General features: G+C 40.6%; 1 protein-coding gene across 5 annotated transcripts in view; it reads left to right on the top strand.

The window, feature by feature from the left end:
• Positions 1-25071, top strand: part of vps13d (vacuolar protein sorting 13 homolog D) — a 53869-nt gene that overhangs the window by 11015 nt on the left and 17783 nt on the right. For 2 of the 5 annotated variants that reach the window (XM_054773850.1, XM_054773841.1), the window contains exons 14-43: positions 421-603; positions 1579-1709; positions 1820-1874; positions 2037-2216; positions 2399-2529; positions 2608-2740; positions 3568-5820; positions 5894-6045; positions 6426-7475; positions 9353-9443; positions 9540-9666; positions 9762-9942; positions 10598-10780; positions 11770-11908; positions 12001-12217; positions 13483-13654; positions 13770-13885; positions 15390-15614; positions 15694-15980; positions 18187-18320; positions 18502-18657; positions 20347-20530; positions 20754-20828; positions 20911-21111; positions 21262-21351; positions 22299-22439; positions 22536-22661; positions 23499-23576; positions 23835-23940; positions 24794-24946. In XM_054773850.1, coding sequence (XP_054629825.1) covers positions 421-603; positions 1579-1709; positions 1820-1874; positions 2037-2216; positions 2399-2529; positions 2608-2740; positions 3568-5820; positions 5894-6045; positions 6426-7475; positions 9353-9443; positions 9540-9666; positions 9762-9942; positions 10598-10780; positions 11770-11908; positions 12001-12217; positions 13483-13654; positions 13770-13885; positions 15390-15614; positions 15694-15980; positions 18187-18320; positions 18502-18657; positions 20347-20530; positions 20754-20828; positions 20911-21111; positions 21262-21351; positions 22299-22439; positions 22536-22661; positions 23499-23576; positions 23835-23940; positions 24794-24946 — 7450 coding nt within the window. The remainder of the gene's footprint in view (positions 1-420; positions 604-1578; positions 1710-1819; positions 1875-2036; positions 2217-2398; positions 2530-2607; positions 2741-3567; positions 5821-5893; positions 6046-6425; positions 7476-9352; positions 9444-9539; positions 9667-9761; positions 9943-10597; positions 10781-11769; positions 11909-12000; positions 12218-13482; positions 13655-13769; positions 13886-15389; positions 15615-15693; positions 15981-18186; positions 18321-18501; positions 18658-20346; positions 20531-20753; positions 20829-20910; positions 21112-21261; positions 21352-22298; positions 22440-22535; positions 22662-23498; positions 23577-23834; positions 23941-24793; positions 24947-25071) is intronic. The other 3 variants (XM_054773860.1, XM_054773879.1, XM_054773870.1) reach the window with 3 other exon arrangements.

Here is a 25071-nt window from a genome sequence, read left to right as displayed (position 1 = left end):
AAATCAAATCATTAAGTAAAAAGTCGTATTCTAACGAGGAAAAAAAAGTTGCTTTTATACAAGAATAAAATCAGAATAGTGTGAGGAAAATTAATGTCATTTTAGTAGCATAGAGTTCAAATAATAAAGAATTTTTAAATATTTTTTTTATTCGTAATATTCTGAGAAACAAACAAAAGAAAATAAAGTTGTAATTTCTGGAAAATTTGGTCAAAATATGGGAATAATGTCATGTTTTGAGAAGAAAATGTACACGAAAAAAGTTGAAATATTTGGACAATTTATAAAAACAGCAAAATTGGGGAAAAAAGACCAAAAAGCCATCTGGGTGTTGCTCAAAAAATATAATTAAAATAGATAGCTATTGCTAACGGAACAAAGTTTAATATAAACATGACTGATGATAATTTATTTCTCCAGCAGAAACAGATGACTTGTTTGACCCATTGGAGGACTCCCAGACTCTGAACACATTTACCAGGCGAGATTACCTGTTTGCCCGGCTGGAATTCTTGCTGGAGAAAGGTGGTGTCACTCTATTTCACCAGGACAGTAGGGATGCGATCCTACACGAGAGTGGAGTCATCCAGCTAGAGGTTTCAGGTAAGAGCAAAATGACATTCTGAGATATGTTTTGGTCTCTTCTCATAATGATTAAGCACAAGGAAGTGAACGTCCTAGGTAGTGCAGGGACATCTGATGATATCTCTGAAGTTTAGCAGGTTGTGAGGTTCAGTTTTAAAGAGGAATGAGTACATCTTAATTTTCATTGTCCTCCTTTAAATTATAATTTAATGTATTTGCCTTGTTTACAGGGTTTTCCATAGTCTATTTTTAGGGCTTACTGTATATGGCACTGTCTCTGAACCTGCCGATATCTTGACAAGGGTCTTCTGTTTTATGGATATTTTGAAACTGTTAGTTGGAGGTGAAATGGCAATTTCATGGCTGTAATTGTTGCATTAGTGAGGTTTATTATTGATAAAATTAATCTTGGATAAGGTTTAGTCTTTTTTGATGGATGATTTAAACCTGGATATTGGAAAAAGGACACAAAAACCTGACATGAATATCATGGTGTCATTGAGTGACTGATATTAACTTTAATTTCGTGAAATTAAATGTGATGTGAAATTAAATTAAATGTGAAATTATTTGCAGTGGAAGTCATTATTGATGTGCTGTTTGCAAAATACACACACACACAATGTCTGCTACACAGATATTTTCACCAAGTACAGGAACTTTGAAAATCCAACAATCGCTACCTTTTGTGTCGTCCGCCATCACATGTGTTAATTAGCATGGGAAGCCCCTTGAAGACCTTCTGTTTTGCTTCTAAAGGCTGGGTTATACTTTCCGCACAAAATCCGCTTGAGAGACCGTGTGTGAAAGCACACAAGAGCTAATTAAAAAGTCACGGATGAAATGGCCATATTAAAAAGATGGTTTGATAAAAACAGTTTATCCTTGAACTTAAGTAAACTAAAATAATGCTATTTTGTAATAGCAGGAAGGACACATACGACCAAATACAAATAGATGGAGTGGACATTTTATGTGGTGTTTCCTCTTCAGGCGTGAAGGTGGTTGTGGAGTCTTTGCCTCGCTCAGAGTCTTCCCTCCTGTCTGTAAAACTGGGGGGTTTATTCCTCAGAGACTTGACAACTCATGGTACCATCTTCCCTGTACTAGTGTCTCCGAAATTGGTAAGCAATAACCGACGGAGGAAGCCCAGCAGCACATTATTTGTATTGCAAAGGTGCATTGCAGCTGCACGTCTAAATATAAATGTGTTGTATTATGTTATGTTTTGCAGGACAAGGTTGTCATTGCTGTCAACCAGACATCCGGGCAATCCAGCAGCAATTCAGGTAAGGTTATTTTTTGTAAAATTCAATAATGTACCCTTGATTGTATAAAACACAAAGTAAGTGGAGTGCATGTACTCCAGTGTTTTGTGTATTTGTATTTTCACCATCTTTTTTCTTAAGAATTTTTTTGTCACTATATAATTTTCTCTTATGGACTGTCAGGATCCAATGCAGAGTGTTTTTCATCACCAGTCTTTGAAATGCTTTATGAGCGTAACCCTGCGAGGTCTAAGTTTGAAAGACGACTGGAGGTGAACACTAGCCCACTTAACATTATCTACAACCCACAAGCGATCAAAAAAGTAACAGAATTCTTCTACAAAGGACGAGTTCATTCCTCTGGTAAGTCTGCGCTACCTGAATTCCATACATTTTAGTTCATATTCAACTCATCCCACCCCAACAGACTGATGTGGGTGTGGGGATGGAGGCCTGTATGATCAGGCCTAAAGAAACAGGTGTAAAGTGATCCAAAGCATCTATCCATGGTCCTGTATTGGTCAATGCATTTTTTTTCTTCCTAGGTTTTGGCTATCAGTCAGAACTAGAGCTCAAAGTGGCGGAGGCTGCCAGGAGGCAGTATGACAAGTTAAAAAGGCAGACAAAGGCCGAAATACGCCAAACTATTGATCAGCTTCTTGTGGGAGAGTTTATTGTAAGTCAGATTCACTGGTGAGTGTTGGGACTCAAATGGCAAATAAATTACTAAAATATTATTGTCATTTCTTTGTAGGAAAACAGTAAGCGTTGGACAATGAAGCTGGACATTTGTGCACCACAGGTCATTTTTCCAGATGATTTCCAGTCAGGAGACCCAATGTTAGTTATCGTGGATTTAGGCAGGATTCTGCTTACGAACTCTCAAGGTAAATTCAACAATAATGTGATGTAAACACAGTGGAACCTTTGTTAGTGTCAGTAATCCGACTCAAACCGAAACGTACTCTAACTGTATCAATTTTTTCCAAAAGAAATAAGGTCAATCTGTTCCAGATACCCAAAAATAATTGTGCAAAACACTAAATATAGTTTTTCTATTAGAGTTTTAGGTGCAGAAAACAATTCAAAATGAATATAAGCACATATAAATGATGAATGAAAGGGAAAAATGAACATTTTACCTTGACTGAAGACTTGATTGTGAACACGGTGATGAGTGGAGGGAGGGAGGAGGGGATGGAAGAGCCACACGGACTGAAGATGGTGATGACGAGCCGCAAGGCAGGAGGAGAAGAGAGGTTCACACGGACACCACCTTCGTGTTTTACTATTATATATGTTATTTCTCGAATTTAATAGTGTTTCTCACCTTCTTTCTCAAAATGCTGGCACGTCAAACTTTCTTTGGCTCCATTGTGGTTTATTTTCCAGCTGTGATAAACAGAAAAGCAGAGACTTGAAGCGTAACTGTGTTAGTTAGCAAAGAATGACACAGGCAAACAGTGATGATGTCATAGACGGGCAACATAGCTGACTTTTGGTTCCGGTTTTCATTTTCAAGCTAAATAGACTGCTAACAAGGATCTTTTATGATAAAAATACATCATGGACACAGTTGGATTCACGCAAAATTTTGGCATAAACCGAAAAACACCCTGAAAAAACAAGGCTCCACTCTGTACTGTAAAAAACAGTCATTTGTTTTTTTTTTCTGTTTCTATATAATCCATTTCATTTTTTCACTTTATAAAAGATGACTCTAAAGACTCCAAAACTGCTCAACCTCAAAGGGAAGACCTAAGCGATGAAGAGTACCAGACACCCCTTGCTACTCCACCCGAGTCTCCACCTGAACTTCACATGCCTTTGAAAGAATGGCTAAAATGTCCTGAACTTCCCAGCCTTGGCTCACCTGAAAGTACAAAGGCTTATAGTAGGAAGCTTTATGAAAGATACTCCTTGTCCTTTAAGGATCTACAGATAATGGTTGGTCGCTACAAGGACAACTGGAAAAACCTTCAAGAGAGTGAAGTGGGTCCGACTCATGTGGTGGAGAAATTTAATGTGTTGTTGCAACTGGAGCAGAGACTGCGCTACACTTCAGATCCACAGCTCCCAGGTGCTGTGTTGTCAGGAACCCTGCCTGATCTCAAGGTCCATATCAACCTTGAGAAGATGACTGCTTTGAGGAGTTGTCTGGCTAGGCTAAGCAGTTCAGCTGTGAATGGAGACAAACTCCACGATAAGGGGTCAAAGTCTCCTGACCCACTTACTCTCCGCCATGAAAAGATCTTTCAGAGAGAGGACAGTTCTTGGAAAATCCAAGGTTCAGCTAAGAATTTGACACAAAGCGTGATGACATTAGAGCAGCATACAAGGGAAGTTCTGGTGGAATCTCGCCTACTACTGGCTGAATTCAACATCAACTATATGCAGCTGGGTGTGGAGAGTGATGGCCGCTACATATCGGTTCTTAAGGTATTTGGCACCAATGCTCATTTTGTCAAGCGACCTTATGATGCTGAGGTCTCACTTACAGTCCATGGTCTCCTTCTCGTGGACACTCTCCAAACCTATGGCTCAGATTTCGACCTTCTGGTGTCATCTCATAAAAATCTCAGTTTCGACATCCCCACTGGCAGTCTTCAAGAGAGCCAGCCATCTTCTCCAATGTCATATGACAGCCGGTCTTCCGAGCATCAGAGCCACCTCAATGAGTCCTCTTCAGGCTTGCGCACGGATAGAATGTCTGGCCTGAGTTCCTTTCTCAAAGATCAAGAGGCTCTGATTAAACTTGAATACCAATTTGTTAGCTCAGATTGTCCTTCCATGAATCTGGACAGTTCCCTTCAGGTGATAAGCATGCAGGTCAACAACTTGGACATCATTCTAAACCCCGAGACCATGGTGGAGCTCCTGAAGTTCCTTCAGAAGTCCTTTCCCAAGGAGGAAAACCCCTGGACTTCATCATTACAGCAGCCTGCAGCACAGCTCTACACTGAGGAAGAAGACGGCACTTTTCAGTCAACATATGATCAGAACAAGGAGCTAACTGTAGAGATTCACCGACTTAACCTTCTTCTCCTTCGAACTGTATCCACGGGTACTGTCTTGGGTGCTGAAAAGAAAGGCTTGAAGATTGCCACTGCTAGCATCACCGGCACCAAGGTTAATGTTTCGTTAGGCAGTCGAATGGACATCAACGGCTCACTTGGTGCCATGCAGTTAGTCGACCTTACCCAGGAAGGAGGCCGGAGCCAGTTTGTAGTGAGCATTGGCAATGTAGAAGACACCTCCTCAACTTGTGAAGGACTACCATTACTTGCTGACAAGGAACTTTCTCCTTCAGAAGCTCTAAATTTCCAACTTCAGGAGAATTCCCAAGGGGACTGCACATTACATCTGCATATGGCATCCTTGCATTACAACCACTCAGCCAAGTTTTTGATGGAGCTGAGTCTTTCTGCTAATGAGGTGGAGGACAATTTCCGCTCGATGTTGAAAAGCGCTGCCACAAAAGTGTCAACAGTTCTTGCCACAAAGACAGCCGAGTACAGTGGTATGTTTTCACTCTTTGAGACACCCTCGCGAAGAAGTCGAACTCAGAGTCAAAGTTGGACTTATCCAATGGAGGACGAGGAGGATATCTCCATGGAGGAACCTGAGTCCACCTTGGATACGTTCTTTGTAAAGTTGACCTTAAATGTAAACATTGAATCACCAGTCGTCTCCATTCCTCGTAAACCTGGACACCCTGAACTACTGGTTGGGCACTTGGGTAGTATAACTATCCAGAATTTCATCACCGGCCAACAGTCTGAAGGAGAGAGGCTGCAGGTGCTTGTGAAAGATATCCGGTTGTACTCCCTAAACACGAGTCATTTGGTTCTGAAGAAGATGCAAAGAGGGGAAAAAACTGGCAACGTGCCACCATCCCATAACAGAAGTCAGGATGAACCTCAGTTCACACGTCACGACTTCTTTGAATACCTCAACCAAGGAAAAGGTAACAATTGTAACGCTCAACGTACACAACTTCAAACTAAACTAACTAAAATGCCTTTTTTTCCCTCATCCAGCCTTCCATATATTAAAAGACACCACTATGCAGTTTACCCTGGAGAAGTCCCCCATTGCTGAAGATATCCAGTTTACCTTACTCAGTTGCAAAGAGCCATGCAAGAGCACGGGATTGCTGAGAGTCGAGGGGAAATTTGTCAAACCTGTTCAGGTATGGACTACTCTAATAAAATAAGTCAATTTGTTGTAATCTTACGCTGAAGTTTGGAAAACTCTGTGCTAGTATCTTATTCTTTAATTGCCTCCTTCTCATCGAATTGAACAAGATTTCTGTCTAACTGTAAACTAAACTTTTTGTTTTTTTTAAATTCCAATATCCCACGCAAACGTCTATGCTTTTTAATGCAGAAGTTTCACTTTATTATCAGACCTCCAGGATGATTTATGATGATTACAAGCCATATAGGAGTAGAAAATATGCATATATGCAAAGTGTAATAAAAAACAATGCAGTCAAGATGTGATAACTTCAGAATTCTTGTCATACATGCTATTTAGTGCATCTATTGATATTTGTCACATTGGTTGCAGGTGTTCCTATGCAAGGCTGTGTATGAACAGGTCCTCCAGACACTGGATAATTTATTTCTCATTGAGGAGCAACGAGTTACACCAAGTCAACCACCAACGCCCCCACCTCCGACTCCATCCTCCACCAGGCCTCACCGCTTTCCTGACCCCCACGGAGGACTGTTTGCAAAGGATCCTCCCTATATAAGCTTGTCACACTCATTGCTTTCCTCTCCTTTGCCTTTGCAGTCCCAAAAGCCAAGTCCTCACTCTCCTGCTTTCACTCAGTTGAAAGTAACTTTGCATGTTGCAGAATTGCAGGTCCAGCTCAGTGCTGACTTGACCCAGGGCTCCCAAGGCTTAATCAGTCTTCACTTCCGTGACCTGGAGGGAGACATCACCAAAGAGCATCCACATTTATTAGAAGTCCAGCTAATTCTGCGTTCACTGCTCATGGAGGATCTGCTGGAGCGAAATCCTGAGCATAAACATTTAATGGTGTCCCATGGAGCTCCAAAGCCTTCGACATTCAGTCCAAAGGAGTACCTATCTCATAGCTGTCCATCAGCATCCAATGTCCAGTACCCAGACATGCCCCGCTCTCTGCCTTCTCATATGGAAGAAGCTCAGAATGTCTTCCAGCTCTACCAGAGGCATCCCGGTACTCCTTCAGCAAGTAATCGCAAAACAAAGAAGGATCCAGTCTGTCCCAGCACTCCACCACCCTCCCCAACTCATCCGTCATCCTCCCCTCAGCCGACCTCAGAATTTGATGAGTCATTAGTTCACATCAATGTGTTGCTGGTAGACCAGAGCCACCCAGAATTCAAAACCCGTTATGGCAGTGTGGGGCGAAGCATCGATATTGACTTTAACTGCCTGGACGTTTTAATCACGTTGCAAACCTGGGTGGTCATCCTCGATTTCTTTGGAATTGGTTCCACGGCTAATAATCATGCAATGAAGGTGCCCGCCAGCTCCCCTCAATATGTGCCAGGACATCCTCTCTATGAATCAGACATCACTGAGCAAGACACAAACGACTCTGTCAACACCAAACTTGATGTCAAGGTAAAGTGAAGTCATATAATTGGGATAATGGATGATGCAAGGTACAGCTGGGATAGGCACCAGCATAACTGTGACCCTAGTCAGGACAAGCGGTATAGAAAATGGATGGATGGATGGATGATGCGAGGTGAGACAGACAATAGATTGACATTACAGGTATATACATTCATTCATTTTCTATGCCGTCAAATATATACAGTGGTGTGAAAAATTGTTTGCCCCCTTCCTTCTTTTTTGTTTTGTGACACGTAAATGTTTCAGATCATCAAACAAAATTAAATATTAGTCAACGACAACACAACTAAACACAAAATGCAGTTTTTTAAATGAAACTTTTTATTATTAAGGGAGAAAAAAAATCCCAACCTTCATGGCCCCGTGTGAAAAAGTATTTGCTCGCTAAACCTAATAACTGGTCGGGCCACCCTTAGTAGCAAGAACTGCAATCGAGTGTTTGCGATAACTTGCAATGAGTCTCCTACAGCGCTGTAGAGGAATTTTGGCCCACTCATCTTTGCAGAATTGTTGTCATTCAGCCACATTGGAGGGTTTTCCAGCATGAAGCACCTTTTTAAGGTCATGCCATCTCAATAGGATTCAGGTCAGGACTTTGACCAGGCCACTCCAAAGTCTTCATTTTGTTTTTCTTCAGCCATTCAGAGGTGGACTTGCTGGTGTGTTTTGGATCATTGTCCTGCTGCAGAACCCAAGTTGGTTTGAGCTTGAGGTCACGAACAGATAGCCGGATATCTTTTTGAGGATTTTTTGGTAGACGGCAGAATTCATGGTTCCATTTATCACAGCAAGGCTTCCAGGTCCTGAAGCAGCAAAACATCCCCAGACCATCACACTACACCAGGTTTTACTGTTGGTATGATGTTCTTTTTCTGAAATTTGGCATTACTTTTACGCCAGATGTAATGGGACACACACCTTCTAAAAAGTTTAACTTTTGTCTCGTCAGACCACCGAGTATTGTCCCAAAGGTCTTTTGATGAATATCAAGATGTTTTTTGGCAAAAATTGATGAGCCTTATTGTTCTTTTTGTTCAGCAGTGGTTTTCGTCTTGGAACTCTGCCATGCAGGTTGTTTTTGCCCATTTTCATTCTTATGGCAGAGTCATGAACACTGACCTTAACTAAGGCAGGTGAGGCCTGCAGTTCATTGGCTGTTGTTGTTGGGTCTTTTGTGACCTCTTGGATGAGTCGCCGCTGTGCACTTGGGATAACTTTGGTTGGCTGGCCACTCCTGAGAAGGTTCACCACTGTTTGATGTTTTTGCCATTTGTGGATAATGGCTCTCACTGTGGTTTGCTGGAGTCCCAAAGCTTTAGAATTGGCTTTATAACCTTTTTCAGACAGATCTCAATTAATCTCACTTAAGTTATGTTTTAACGGGGGGTAACCACTATGTCACAAAGGGCACAGGTTTGGATTTTTTCAGCCTAATTAAAAAACTGCATTTTGTGTTTATTTGTGTTGTCATTGACTAATATTTAAATTTGTTTGATGATCTGAAACATTTAAGTGTGACAAACATGGAAAAAAAATTGAAATCAATAAGTGGACAATTGTCCAAATTTTGTTTAATCTAGTACAATCCAAACGGGCCTTGACAAAAATATTAGTTGAAGGGGGTGCACACATACACTCGAAAAAAATATAAACACTTTTGTTTTTGCCCCCATTTTGTATGAGATGAACTCAATGATCTAAAACTTTTTCCACATACACAATATTACCCTTTCTATCAAATGTTGTTCACAAATCTGTGATAGTGAGCACCTCTCCTTTGCTGAGATAATCCATCCCACCTCACAGGTGCGCTATATCAAGGTGAAAGCTTCATGGCCAAATCTGTCTGGTTTATTTCACAGGTTCATTCTTTGTCTGTTGTACTAAACAAGGAAGGCAATGAGCTCGCCAGAGCCAGTGTAATCAAATTATCTGCACATCTGGAAATGTTGGGTGTGTATGAAAATCATGAAATGAAGACACCCTGGATTGTAATAGTGTAGTAATATTGTAATGTGCACAATTAACATGTCATTCCCTTCATTTCAGAAAGCAACCTGGTATTGACAGGCAGTTTGGGAAGTTTGTCCCTCAGTGATTTGACACCACATGGTGATCTTTTCTGTGAACGCTTCACCACACGTGGAGGGGAGGCCCTCATTTTCAATATCCATAAGTAAGTAAAAAAAATTTTGCTACAATACGTCTACTGTATATAGTTCTTACATACTTGTGAGCATTTGGTCACCTTTGTTTTTTGCTTGATTTCAGGTATGGGCTACCAGATCCTTACCTTGAACGACAATATGACATTAAAGTTTCTCTTCTGATGGCCTCAGTACAGTATGTTCATACTCAGCGCTTCCAGGCTGAGGTGGTGGCCTTCATTCAGCACTTCACACAGTTACAAGATGTCCTTGGCAGGCAAAGGGCTGCAATGGAGGGCCAAGCCGTAAGTACAACTAACATGGGACAAGGTGAACATATGAAGTACAGTGTAAACTAGGGGTGTAATGATACATGTATTCTGATTTGTTGGTACGGAGCCTTAGTTCGATACAGATGCGCATTAAAAGTTAAAGACAAAAGTGGTTCTTGCATCATGCGTTCACTTGGTAATCAAAAACAAGCGCCCGCGAAAGATGACAAATTTGCTGTGGTAGTGGAGATAAAAGGCGTGCAGGGCACTACCACAAGCCTGGGGGTGCACACATTAGGACCGCCGTGAAAGGTGAGCTGCAGAAGTATTTGAACATCTCCACAAGTGTGCAGCCCCAGCAAGACTAGCGCAGGGGTGTCAAACTCATGCCATGGAGGACTGAGACAGTGGACCATTTGCAGTCTGCGTCTCCTTTTTTTTTTGCGTTCAAGAATTTATTTATTGGAATACCCTTACTGTACACAAAATGAACCGAACCGTGGCCTTCCTACACTCAACCGTGAGGAACTGCACCATTACACCCTGCATCAATGTCATAACAGAGAGCTCAGAGAGTTAAGAGCATACTCTCTTTTAGAGACTCAAAAATCATTTTTTACTGTGTCAATTAAGTGCCTGGTCTCCAATCATCTTTTTTACCTTTTATGTGTCCTGGCCCTTCTTGCAGATAAGGGACCGTCCTCAGCGGGCATCCAGGATTCTGCTGGATATCGAGGCTGGTGCCCCAGTAATAATCATCCCAGAAAGCTCAAGTTCAACAAGGGTCATTGTGGCAAACCTTGGCCAGCTGAAGCTAGAGAACTGCTTCTTGCCTGCTGGGGCTCGTGGCACGTTCTCCTGCCAAGACAAGGTAGAGAAACTCACCATGGCACATGCCTTTTTCCCTACTCTGGTGAGTCATACTCTCCAACCATTGATCCGAGCATTTCATCGAATAACAACTCACGACTGACCCCTACTGCAATGTTGTTTCAATGATGGATTTACCAACATAGAAAATTACTTGATGCATGAAAACAGGTAGGGAATTTGGGACTGGTTGCAGGAACGGTGCTGGTTCACACCAAAAGTGCTTGCTGCTTTGGTCGTTTTTTTGTGCAACTTGCATGACGTCTTTATACACAATCCTCCATGTGCATGTGTGTATTTCTAACCTTTCCTGCTTTTCATTCTTGAGTTCTTGAGATCATTATTTTGCATTCCAAATAATTAATTAGCCAGAAAAGACTGTGCTGGTAACTATACATAAAGGCACAGTTGCATTTGGAAGCTGTGGGTGGTGTTGAAGAATGACAACTGCAGCAGACAAACTTAGAAAAGATACCTGCAAATGTTGGTTATTACAGACTGGACAGTAATGGTTAAACCAGCTACAAATTTTGCATAGACGAGGCACTATTTCCAGGAACTGATGAGCTGACACCATGAGTGACATAAACCATTATTGGCCATCGCTTATTGGTCAAGATTTGCATTGTCACTTCATTCTAACTTTTGAGTGTATGTGACAATGAGCCACAAAAATAAACACACATGCTAACGTTATTTTGCCTTGTTGCTGTTCATACTCCACAGTGTCTACCTTGCTGCAGCAAACAGTTTTTTTGTTGCCCTCAGTCTCTGCTCAAAGATTTAGAAGGCAAAAGCCACAGGCGAACCCTCCTTTCCTTTACTGTTGTTTTGTCTTTGTGGATATTTCAAAAAAATAAAACAGTTAAGCTGGCTCTGACATTTTAATGACTACCAACCTAAGGGATTTTTCACCTGTTCATTGGCATGACCACATAACCCAGTTTTCACATTAAACTTCTCATTTTGTACTGTTGTTTTCTCTTGAAGAAGGAGTCTACACACAATGCAGCAGGGTGGACTTACGAGCAAAAACAGCCTAAAACACCCCCCAGTAGCCTCAACTTGTGGACTAATGGCAGCCCACAGCCTGAAAGAGTTCATGACGGGGCAGACCCGATCACCTCGGGTAAGCGTCCCTAGTTAGTGAGTTAGTTAGTTAAAAGAAAGCGCTCATTCTATATGCGTAATTGTAAACTGCTCTCTTTCTTCCCCCTATAGAAGACCATGTGTGTCTTTTGGACTGCATTGCTCTGGATCTGCAGCAAATGGATATTTTTGCTGCAGAACGTCTGCCTTGCTCTTTGTGTGAGAAAGGCTGTAATTCCACTGAAATCTCAGACATTATTTTCCCGTCATACTGTGTTCGTCGGACTGGAGGAAACCTGCTGAAAGAGTGCTGCCGACTCCAGCTTAAAGTGGAACGCAACCTGGACAGGTGAGTCATACTTTATTTCCATTGTACATTGACAATAATTACAGTATTCAGAAAAATATTGAGTAATGTGGTATTGCTGTCCTCCACGTGATGGACAAAAGTATTGGCCGCCTTCACATGACACCCACCTTCACACTCCCTTTCATAATCCATGCATTAATATACAGACTGCAGAAACCTCCAAAGATATTTCAGCATATGATGGTTCAGTTTTTTATATTTTTGTGTAACAACGCTGTTTTTCATTAGTAGAATCCTGAAAATGCCACATAAGGCCTTATAGATCTCGACTAGATGATTTGAAGTTGAAAAATAGTTTTTATTGTGTTTCACATTACTTTTTCTGTATAGATACTGTGGTTATCTTGCTGGTGCTGCAATGCACCGTAGGCTGATGATGCTACAGGGTTGCATATACGCCAGTCACGATAAATTTTGCTGGTTGATAATTGTGTTACAAATTTTCATTGATAATCTATTTTATCGACAACATTTTTTACACCGTTTTTTCCATTAATTCCATTATTTTACATTTGAAACAGTAGGTGGTACTCAAGTGTAGTGTATGGTGTGCCTGTCTGGTCCATGAGCTTGACATGGTAGTTGCCTGTATGTATGTTTTTGCAATATAGTCAGTGACAATGTCTGTGTTGACTGTCGGTACAAAGGCTATGCTGCCCGAGGCACCTCCATCGGAATTTTTGTTTTTTCCCAGTTGAGAAAACTGTCTGTGTTGGTCGTCTGTGTTCATGCACTCACCGTGCTCATTCTGTTTAAAACAGAAATATTCCCACGCTGGGACTGTCGGCTTTGTCATTCGCCTCAGAAAACATTGCTTCTGCACCTTCATTCATGTTAGCGTATGCTGCCTCACAAAGCTAACTGCTAAACACTCTGTACCCACTCACTAGTAGCCCCACCTCCACAAAGAGGCTGAATGACATGAGGTCCCACTCTCTCCGTTTATTCCACTAAAGAACCAATGCACACAGACAGATGCAGAGTGAACCCTCTTGTCATTCAGCCTGTGTGACACAGAGAGACGAGCAGATGGAACACACTCATACATGCACGTGTCAATTTATCGGGGGTGTCATAATTATTTACCTGTTTTTTTTTTTAATCGTTCGATTAATCGATTTTTCAATTATTGTGACAGGCCTAGTTGCGTAGCTTTGGAAATACACTGGAAGTGACGTCCAGGATTTCCTTAGCAATTAAAATGCATCAATAACTAATCTGCTTGGGTTACTTGATATTTCCAGAGAGCTGAGCCATGCAGTTCCTGATATGACTATCTACGGCAGCCTCTCATCAGTACAGTGTGCTCTGGATCCAGAGCACTACCAGCTGATTCGAGGGCTTCTGGAGAACAATCTTGGCGAGCCAGTTGAAGAATTTCTGCGACCTTTCAACCTGCAGGACCCCAGCACCTATGTAAGACAGTGGACTCAGACACACTTAAGCTTAAGTAACTTATATCTACTGTAATGTGCACAGTTTAAAGCTAATAATAGATGAGGAAAGATAACATTAGGCTGTTTTTCTGCAGACGGTGTTAAGTGGAGACGTCTACACCAACTTGTCCATCCTGGTGAATATGATGGATGTCAGTCTGGAGCTCACGGAAAGCAGTAAATCCAGTGGACACAAACGCTCACTAGCAAGGTGGGTCGTAATAGTTCTGTTTTTGTTCTCTAAGAATTATTTAAATTTACTTAATAAACGTAATTTTGTTTAATTATTTACTACACTGCGTACAAATTAAGTTACATGCACGTGACACAAGAAAGTGTCTGTGTGTGTCTGTATTAGAGAGATTAAAATTATTCATATCCATTATCTAATTAGACATCTTTGAGGAGATAAAAGCACCATTCTTCTGATAACTTCTAGTATAATCTACAGCGGTTTGAATAATTTTGGACATTGAACAACATATATAATGAAAACAAACAAACTATAGTATAGAAAATAGTGTTTTCTTTTATTATTAATATCTCTTAACTAGGGCTAACTGCGGTAACTAATTGGTTTCATTAATTACATTAACATTTTTTGCGTAATTAAAGCATGTGCATCATGGCAAGCCCCATCTCTCTGTTATGACAGCAGACGGTGGCAGTGTGTAGCATCCCCACAGATTCCGACGCACTTTATTAACTTTATTCTGATGTGAACACATCAACAGCACTGCAATTCCAAACATCATATACAGTGGTGCAAAGTGTTTGCCCCCTTCCTGATTTCTTATTTTTATGCACTTTTTGTTACACTTAAATGTTGTAGATCATCAAACAAATTTCAATATTAGTCAATGACAAACGCAACTGAACACAAAACTGTTTTTAAATGCAACTTTTTATTATTAAGGGAGAAAAAAAATACAAACCTACATGCCCGTCCCTACAAGCTTTGGGACTTCAGCGAACCACAGTGAGAGCCATTATCCACAAGTGACGAAAACATGAAACAGTGGTGAACTTTCCCAGGAGTGGTCGTCCAACCAAAATTACCCCAAAAGAAGACTTGCTGTGTAAATGTAACCATGAATTCTGCTGTCTACCAAAAAATCCTGAAGGAGAATGTCTGACCATCTGCTCGTGACCTCAAGCTGAAACCAACTTGAGTTCTGCAGCAGGACAATGATCCAAAACACACCAGCAAGTCCACCTCTGAATGACTGAAGAAAAACAAAATGAAGACTTTGGAGTGGCCTAGTCAAAGTCCTGACCTGAATCCTACTGAGATGTGGTGGCATTTATCTTTCTGTTAGTAAAATACAGTAAAAATCGGCATACTTCAGACATAGTTGCAAATAGGGATTAATCCTATTAATTAATTTGAAAACTATGCTTAATCTGATTAAAACATTTGACTAATTGGACACTACAGCCTTAATTAACACAACGTCTTATAGTCTTTTGCCACTTTTATGCCATTTTTAAAAGATTCGGCAAATAAAAAAGGCACTTTAACTCAAAATTTGGCCAGGGCATGAATAATTAGTGACTTAACTACATATGAAAAAGTGAATTATTGTATTTTCTTGAGGCCAATCATCACTCTGTTTGCATTCATAATGGTTTACATCATTTGAGACATTACCCTAAAATGTAATGCTTTAACATGTACTGAATAGTCTTTAGCTGTTGTTATTTATTTGCCTCAGGTTTAACTTCATGAAATCCAAACTGCTCTTTGAGAGTTTCTCCAATGGATCCAAGTCTGTCAACTTGGTATCTCACTCGCTGCTTGCATATGACACTCGATGCACTGGAGAGTACAAGAGCACTGGTGGACCTGACGGTACCAGACGCAATGTATTTGACTGCATTCTCCAGCCTTCAAAAACTGGCACAAACCAGGCGTCTCTGCAACTGGAACTGCATTACAGGTAAAACTGGAGATTTGTATGTTTACATACATATGAACTGAAGGAACGTTTTGGTAAAATGATGTCCAACCTCCAACAGATCCACACGAGAATCGTCCTGTTTTACGGTGGTCCTGAACAACTTAAGGGTCTTTCTCATCTTTGACTGGCTCCGGCTTGTGCAGGAATTCTTGGAAATGCCAGTGAAAAAGCCATCAGGTGGTGCCGAGAACATTCAGTGTCAAAGTAACGCCGGCACTGACTTGGGACCAAGCACTGCTGCCATCACCACCATACCAAAGAGGGTCAAGAGTGGTGTGGTCACCAAAAGGTCCACGGTGCCCGTTACTCTCAACCGCTGCCTAGAGGTCAAGGTCAATGTTACAGGTTAGTCATTAACAGGATAATATTAACGCCTCCAAACATGGAACTTTATTAACTAAACGATAGAAAGTATTAGTTGCAGTTTCATGTAATTACATCTTCACAGGATATGAGCACATTAGAGATAGCCACCTGAATATATCAAGATTGTAATCTAATTCAACCAGTAAACATGGCAGTAAACATCAGAGGTTGATATTAGAAAATTTTCAAAGTGCATTTTAGCAATATTGTCATTATAAGATAAGTTTGTCATGTTTCCTTTTTGTAATTTGAACTTTATATTGGTACACAATTATTACAGTACTGTATGTATTGGCATTGCATATGGAAAGAGCCTTGACCTTATTCTGCTGTCAGTCTGTGTTTCGTGGCTTAGAAGCACACCTGATACCTGCTATCTGTCCACTCTTACATAATGGACAACTAATGCACAATATGCACAATGAATATTATTTTGATGATTACTAAATGCTAGGGGTGTCACGAGACACTCAGTTCACAAGACAAGAAGCTACACGAGATTGGGTCGACGAGAACAAGACGAGACAAGATTTTAGCTTTACTTTTAAGAAACGTACAATGAAATATTTTTAAATATACGACAATATATTGCAATCTACTAATTTAATTTTGACTACGTTACACTCTTCTGCACTTTGTGTGTATGTTAGCGGCTCTGCCTCCACCCACAGAGACAAAGAGACTGTATGACTGACAAAAGGGCTCACTCCGTTCATGCCATTGTTCTATGCAACAAACACGCCAAGGTGTTGAAACCAATACACAGAGTGAACTTTCTTCCTGCCTGTTTGGGGGCGGGAGATGAGGAAAACACACATGCATGCACACGGCAATATATTGAGATCGGCAAAATTATCCAGGCCTTCCAGGCCAAGGGCGCACAAGACATTTTTTTTTCTGAACGGGAAATCTTGTCACGTTTTAATTGTGACCCCTACTAAAGTAGGGGTGTCCAAAGTGACCAGCGGCACATTCTAAAAATAGAGTTAAACTAAAGAAAACTAAAGCAAAAATTTAAAAAAAGAGCAAAAATGCATAATGTAACAAGAAAAACTTGAAATGGAAATAGCTGCAGTTGCAGCTGAAGTACATCCAGAGTGCTGCTGCTCGAGCCCTGACTAGAACCAGGTGTCTGCACTGGCTTCCTGTTGCTCAGAGAATAGACTTTACAACAGCCTTGCTTATGTCTTTTCATGGTCTTGCGCCAGAGTACATCTCTGACATGTTAGCACCACATAAACCATCTCGGGCTCTGAGAAGCTTAGGGTCGGGTCTCCCGCGGGTGCCCAGAGTCAGGTCTAAACACGGTGAGGTTGCATTTCAGTGTTATGCTGCCCAAATCTGGAACAGTCTTCTAGAAGATGTGCGACAATCCTCAACTTTGGCAATGTTCAAATCCAAGTTGAAAACACTTCTATTCAACTGCAGGTATGACAACTGAAAGTATTTTACCTGCACTTTTCGTTTTTAATTATTTTTTTCTTTTTTTTAATTTTGTTTTATGGAATTATTTATGGAATTTTATGTAATGATTTTAGAATGATTTTATGTTTTTATAGAATGATTTTATGAAGTGATTTTACCCTTCTTTCGTAATACTAACAACACTAATTATAAAAAATCGCAGATTAATACTTTCAAAACAAAAACAATCATGTCTGCCATGTGGCACCTAACTGCCAGCACATGCCTGGAAAATTATCTAGCGGGGGTAGCAGGTTAAAAAGCTTTAATACGGACTTCCCGTACATACTGACAAGATTTGATTAAATATTTCTCGCCTTCTTTATCAAATTGTTGGCACTTGCAACCTTTTTTGGCCACTGGTTATTTAGTTGATTACTGAGTACATTCAGTAAAAAATGCAGTGAGTCAGCAATGCATGAGTTGCTTTGTTTGGGTACTCGATTTCACGGAACGATACAGTACAGTGCAAACGGACTACTTTGTCAGTGTACAAAAATCAAGGCAGAATTTTACAGAAAATTTTCCATGAAAAAATGGGGCGTATAAATGCAGAGGTTTGACTGGATATATAATGTCTAACATGTTAACAACATTAGATTTACAAAATACACAAATGCCCCACCCCACCACGAATTCTTTGATTTGTCAGTATGTGGCCCTCGGTGGAACACGTTTGTGCGCACCTGTTGTTCAGTCTTACTTTTCTTTCTGTATTCAGGCACAGAGTTTGTCATTGTAGAGGACTCAAGCTGCCTGGATACCAACGCCATCATTCTCAAAGGCACTACTGTCCTCACCTACAAGCCTCGTCTGTTGGACAGACCTTTCTCTGGAAGCCTTGCTGGCATAGAGGTGACACCTCTCTCTATCACTCTCACGCTACCACATACTGTAAAACATTTCAACTCCCAGAGTTTGGTGCTGTAGTTTATCAAATCCTGTTGTACAGTGATACAAGACACAAGTGCAAAAATACTCCGTATTATAGCATATATTAATTAGCTTTCATTCTGAACCATTGTCCAACCCCTAGGTGTTCTCGTGCCGTCTTGGCAGTGAGCAGGAGACAGCACTGTCCATCGTTGATCCAGTCAATGTTCAGGTGGAGTTGTGTGGCAGCCCCACTTACCAAAGCAGCTCAGGTCTATTAGATGCCTTCAGTGTCGAGGACATCCCACCACTGCTGGAGGTCAGGAATTACTATAAGAATATTGCTTGAACAGCTTTCACAGTTTGGAGTGGCCTTTTATTTTAGCCAACCTCCTGTGCAATAATCATGCTGCCTAATCAGCACCTTGATATACGACATCTGTGAGGTGGCTGAATTATGAATTGTTAATGCTTACTAACACAGATTTAGATAGATATGTGAACAATATTTGAGAGAGATACAGTGATGGGGAAAAGTGTTTTCCCCCTTCCTGTTTTCTGATTTGTCAGAAACATTTTATTATTAAGGGAGAAAAAAAATCCAAACCTATATGGTCCTGTGTGGAAAAAGTGCCTCCCTTGTTAAAACATAACTTAACTGAGATTAATTGAGATCTATCATTCTGGAAAAGGTTATAAACTCATTTCTAAAGCTTTGGGACTCTAGCGAACCGCAGTAAGAGCCGTAATCCACAAATGGCGAAAACATGGAACAGTGGTGAACCTTCCCTGGAGTGTCTGGCCAGCCAAAATTTCCCCAAGAGATCAGCGACGAATCATCCAAGAGGTCACAAAAGACCCCACGACAACATCCAATGAACTGCAGGCCTCAAATGCCTCAGTTAAGGTCAGTGTCCATGACTCCACCATAAGAAAACACTGGGCAAAAACAGTCTGCATGGCAGAGTTCCAAGATGAAAACCACTGCTGAACAAAAAGAAAATTAAGGCTCATCTCAATTTTGCCAGAAAACATCTTGATGATCCTCAAGACCTTTGGGAATATACTCTGTGGTCTGATGAGACAAAAGTTGATCTTTTTGAAAGGTGTGTGTCCCATTACATCTGCCTGAAAAGTAACGCAGCATTTCAGAAAAAGAACATCATACCAACAGTAAAGTGTGATGGTGGTAGTGTGATGGTCTGGGGTTGTTTTGCTGCTTTAGGACCTGGAAGACTTGCTATGATAAATGGATTCATGAATTCTGCTGTCTCCCAAAAAATTTTGAAGGAGAATGTCCGGCCATCTGTTTGTGACCTCAAGCTGAAACCAACTTGGGTTCTGCAGCAGGACAATGATCCAAAACATACCAGCAAGTCCACCTCTGAATGGCTGAAGAAAAACAAAATGAAGACTTTGGAGTGGTCTAGTCAAAGTCCTGACCTGAAACCTATTGAGATGCTGTGGCATGACCTTTAAAAGGCGCTTCATGCTGGAAAACCTGGAAAGATGACTGGGCCAAAATTCCTCCACAGTGCTGTAAGAGACTCATTGCAAGATTGCAAGTTATTGCAAACGCTTGATTGCAGTTGTGGTGGCCCAACCAGTTATTAGGTTTAGGGAACAATCACTTTTTCACAAAGGGCGATGTAGTTGGGATTTTTTTCTCCCTTAATAATAAAAGGTTTCATTTAAAAACTGCGTTTTGTGTTCAGTTGTGTTGTCATTGACTAATATTTTAATTTGTTTGATGACCTGAAACATTTAAGTGTGACAAACATGCAAAAAAATAAGAAATCAGAAAGAGGCCAAACACTTTTACACGCCACTGTAGGCCTTTTGTGTACATAAAAAAGTTTTACTTTGTGTTCGACTCATGAAAATTGGAGCAAAAACAAAAGTGTTGCATTGATATTTTTGCTGAGTATATTTGTGTTATTCATAGAATGAACAGTTTTACGACTTGGGTTTTATGCTGCATTAAATTCTGTGTGTGATCTTCATGCAGATCCAGTTTCCTGTTTTGGACATCCGTTTATCTTATAATGACATACAACTCTTCTTGGCCATTGCCAAATCCATCCCTGCTGTAAATCCCCCATCAGCCTCTGACTCTGATGTTGTCACTTCAGCTCACACGGTGCCAGTGGATACACCCAAACGCTCCAAGAGAAAAGGTCTTGCCTTTATAGGTATGCAAATTTTATGGGTATTTGTACTGTTTTACTGTTTCAGTTTTTTGTTCGTTTATTTTTAATAATATTTTTTCTTTTTGTTATTTTTTTTGTTTCACAATGTGTAGCTATGATTTGTGTTTTATAGGGTGATACAGTATATGCATACTTTAAAAAGCTATTCAAAGTACAGTCATGGCATTTTGTTATTGTGTTGCTTAAATGATTTTTGCTTCCATAGAGGGCCAGCTAATTCATTTGCAGGATCTTGGGTTCAGCAAAGAAGACTGTAAAAAAGCCCTCATCCTCTGTAAAGGTGAATCTGATCGTCACTAATATAGCTGTTGGTCAGTTGAAATCTCCACTGTGACTAAGTTTACCTGTGTTTTGTCTTGTAGGTCACCTGGATCAGGCTGCCACATGGTTGCTTGAAAATGCTGAGAACATTGCAGGCCGGTCCAAAGCCAGCGCTGACTCTGGTGCTTCCAGTCAGGCAGCTGCTCTGTCAGGGATAGAAGTGAAGGCAGAGAGCATCTGCATCTGTTTCATTGATGACTGTCTGGACTGTGACATACCACTTGCTGAGCTCACCTTCTCCAGTAAGTCTTATCAAGATACGACCACATTATTCAATTATCAACACACTGTACGGATTCATGGGGGAAAAAAGAAAAGTTAGCAATAGTATAATATCTAATACCTCAAGGGATAAAGTCTTCGTCTCAGGCAAATTGTGTGTGTTATTTCAGGATTAAATGTGTTGCAGCGTATTGGTTCCACCCAGGAGGGCAACGCCAGCTTTACTCTTTCAGGAGACTACTACAACAGAGAACTGGCAGGTAATTAGAGTGCATCTTTACTCATTACTAAAGGGGCCCTAACCTACATTTGCAACTTTTCAGACTTAGATTTATAATGTTGTACTCTTGTTCTACATGATGTTGACGTACCATATCAAGAGGTTGGTCTGTTTTTAAGTGATCTCTGTTTTCATTTTTATGCACTCCTAAATCTCATGAATGGGTGGTTGCAAGAAAGTCACGAGATTTCTATGAGATCTTGTGAATGTTTCGCATCACAAATTTAAGAAGTCCATGTATGACAGCTAGCTTTTTAAAAAAAAAAAAAAGTTTGTTTGTTGCTTTTTCTTGAAAATGGCAGACAGAAAGTGTTTTTTTGGATGAAAGAACGGTTGGTCTAAACCAGAATGATGCAGCAATTGAATGTTTTTTTTCCCTCTTCGGGGAGCTAAAGACCTACCTCATGGTCACTGCTCCTCTGCCCTCGCCACTTCCTGGACAGCTGTTTTGTAAACAAAGCTCAATTTGTCCAATATTCATCCAATTATATCCAATATCCAATTCTTCTTTACTGTTTGCCGATGACCATTAGCATGTAACCGGTTTGAAGGGGGCGTGTCTTTATACAATTCTGAGCGGTGGGTGGGCTGCAGTCACATTCAACCCATTGTCTGTAGCTACCGTAAATTCCAGACCTGAATATGTGTGTATATATGTGTATCTGTATGGTCTGGAATTTACAGAATATTAAACTGAATGAAACAATATTGTTATTGCTCTTGCATCTGAAACGATACTATGTTATAATCCATATTTAATTAATAATTTTGTTACAATGGAACCTTATACATTATTATCATTAACAACCGACATAAACAACTGGATATTTGTCATTTTTGTACATCGTCTTTTTACATATGTATTGTTTACAAGCAGTATTGTCAGTTTGCGGAACTAGAATGACCAGAATGTCTTGTGTGTGACAGGCTGGGAGCCCTTTATCGAGCCCTGGCCATGCTTCCTGTCCTGGCAACAGCAAGCCGCTGGCAGACTCCATCCTCCACGTCTCAAGATGAGTATTAGAGCCAAGCAACGACTTGATGTCAACATCACTTCTGTCCTGTTGGGTGAGTAAAAACAACGCCTGACTGCACACATGCACAGTCCATTTGAGCCGCTGAACGATGTTGAACGTGTTTTTGTGTATTTATTGTTTTATACAGAACAGTACAACACAACCAAGACTTCTTGGATAGCAGACTACTGTAACAAGGATGAACAGACAGCTCAGTCTTCCCCCACCTTGTCCTGGATAGGTTCCTCGGTTGACCCACCCAACTTTGGACAGAGTGAGTCTAGAAAGAGACCCATTCACTGAAATGCCATGTAAAGAATTTGAATCATTAAGATTTAATCATGTATGACATTACAGTCAAGTGCATTACAAATGTAATGTCCTGTTGAGGAATACAGTATTCAATTTGGTCGACTTTCAAAACAATAGGTGGGGGTGTTCACTGTAGTAGGTTTGAGTAGGTTAAATTTTGATGAAACATTTGGTCAGCAGTTCCTTGGCAGCTGGCCTTATTATTGGAACCTGACAATGTACAAATACATATTATGTGTTATGAAGAATTGTTGGATGCCCAGTAGGATACATTGTAGTTTTCTACCACCATGTGTTTTTCTACCCAGCTATAATCAGTGTATAATTTCACTGATTGTATTAGTCAAGAGTTTCATGCTTTGCACTTTACTTTGTTCTTACACGGATGTTTGTGCCGCTTAGAAATGTGCAGCTTTCCCAATTGTATCGTTGCACTTGATAGTAGGACATGTTATAATAGCAGACCATTGGTCATGATTTTTGTCATGACTATTTTGTTGTGGCAAAATGTTTAAAATGTATGGCACTTTTTCCATAAGTTGTATCGCATATCGCAGTATTTGTCTTATTTTGCACCAAGTGTTTTTTTTTTTAATGCATCCCAGTGGCATCACAGTAAATGAAGCATAATGTGTTCATTACACAACATTAGTTTGAAGGAAGAGCTGCTGCATATGTCGGTATTGGTTGATAATACTATTGGTAATATTGGTATATCTGATATCGGTAAGAAAGCCAATATCGGGCATCCAGTCTACATTTCTCTCTTTTGTTAACTGTCTATTGCATCCCCTTCCAGGTGCTTCCCTCTCTCACCTTAGAACTCGGAGCACAGCCAGCTTGACCAGTTTTGATCAGCAAACTCCAGACTCCAGAGGTGCACCTCCAGAGTATCATTTCTTGCAGCAGCACACTCACTTTCAAAGCTAGCTTCTGTCTTGAAATTGTTTTCTACCAAGGGAACTTGATATATTCTACTGCAAGGCAACACAGTTTACAATACAAAAACCTCAAATGTATCTTGTAAATACATTTGTACTATCAAAAATCACAGTAAATAAACCCATCAGGTCATACCTGTTTAATTGTAATTATTAAATGGATTCATTGAAATAATTACCATTTCTATTTCTAGGAGATGTTAAGCTTTCCAAGAAGAGGCAGCCATTTGTACCATATGCTTTGCGCAACCATACAGGATGCACCATGTGGTTTGCCACTCTGACTACAACCCCCACAAGGTTAGTAGAACTATTGCCATTCACAGTAAAGTCGTCCGTCGGTATATCGTGGTTCGAATATCGCTCCCTCACTATATCACAGTTTTTCAATAAATAATTAATGAATGATGGCTGCTTCGTGGTTGACTATGGCCTCTTATTAATACAAAAATATAAATATTGAATTATTCTGTTCACATTATTCTGTTCACGAGGCATCAGTAATGTGAGACGTGATTACATTTGCATGGAGACTGGCTATTGAGCCAGCAGACCCGAGCCAACTTGCCATGGCTGAGATCGAGTGAAATAAAGGTTGTCCTGTCATTCTGTGTGGAAGTGATAGGTTTTTGGCTTCATTGTCCTTCTCCCCCACTCCGAAACACTTTCTTACTTTGGAATAAGTAAATTGGAGAGGCTCACTGGTTAGCTCGGTAGCTTGCTATGCTAGCGCGGCCGTCTGTTAGGGCCCTGCAGTGATCCCGTAGCCTGTGCAATGTGATGTAAACAAAGAGTAATAGGAGTGTAAAAGTGACTACTGGGGTGGAATTTAATGTCTACAGGGCTCTAATAATGCTAAAAATTGTATTGGCTTTCTGTGCTCTTAACTATGAAAACATTCTGTTTATGTATATTAATTCCTACTTTGCGGAAATTCGCTTATCGAGGTCGGGTCTGGAACCAGTTATCCTTGATAAACAAGGGACGACTGTATAGGATAGAATAGTATAACGATAAAACACAGCAATACAAAAATACACTACTCAATTATCAGGGGCTCTAAAGTATTTGGACAAAGGACAAAGAAGTGGTTTCACGGCTTCACGGTTTCACCCGTATCGGCAGTTAAAGCTACTTGCATTTTTTCTTTCAGGGTGGCACTCTCTCACAGCAGTAGTGCAGACTCCATTGGAGACCTCCACGGTCCAGGCAATGATGATAGCCACAATGTCAGTCAGTGGCGAGAGGTATCTCCTGGGGAGGAGATTCCATTTGAGTTTGAAGCACGGGAGAAACTTCGCCACAGGTACAACTCTAAACATAATTTCAACAGTATCAAAGCTATTTGAGCCAAAAGAACACCGTTGTTTTACAATAAGTGTTGCATTGACACATGACGATCACATTGTCCTAATGCAACTCTTAGTTGGT

The sequence above is a fragment of the Dunckerocampus dactyliophorus genome, chromosome 1 (genome assembly GCF_027744805.1).
Source record: "Dunckerocampus dactyliophorus isolate RoL2022-P2 chromosome 1, RoL_Ddac_1.1, whole genome shotgun sequence".
NCBI lineage: Eukaryota > Metazoa > Chordata > Actinopteri > Syngnathiformes > Syngnathidae > Dunckerocampus > Dunckerocampus dactyliophorus.
Note: the sequence above shows the minus strand (reverse complement) of the source record. Positions and strands in the feature narration are given on the sequence as shown.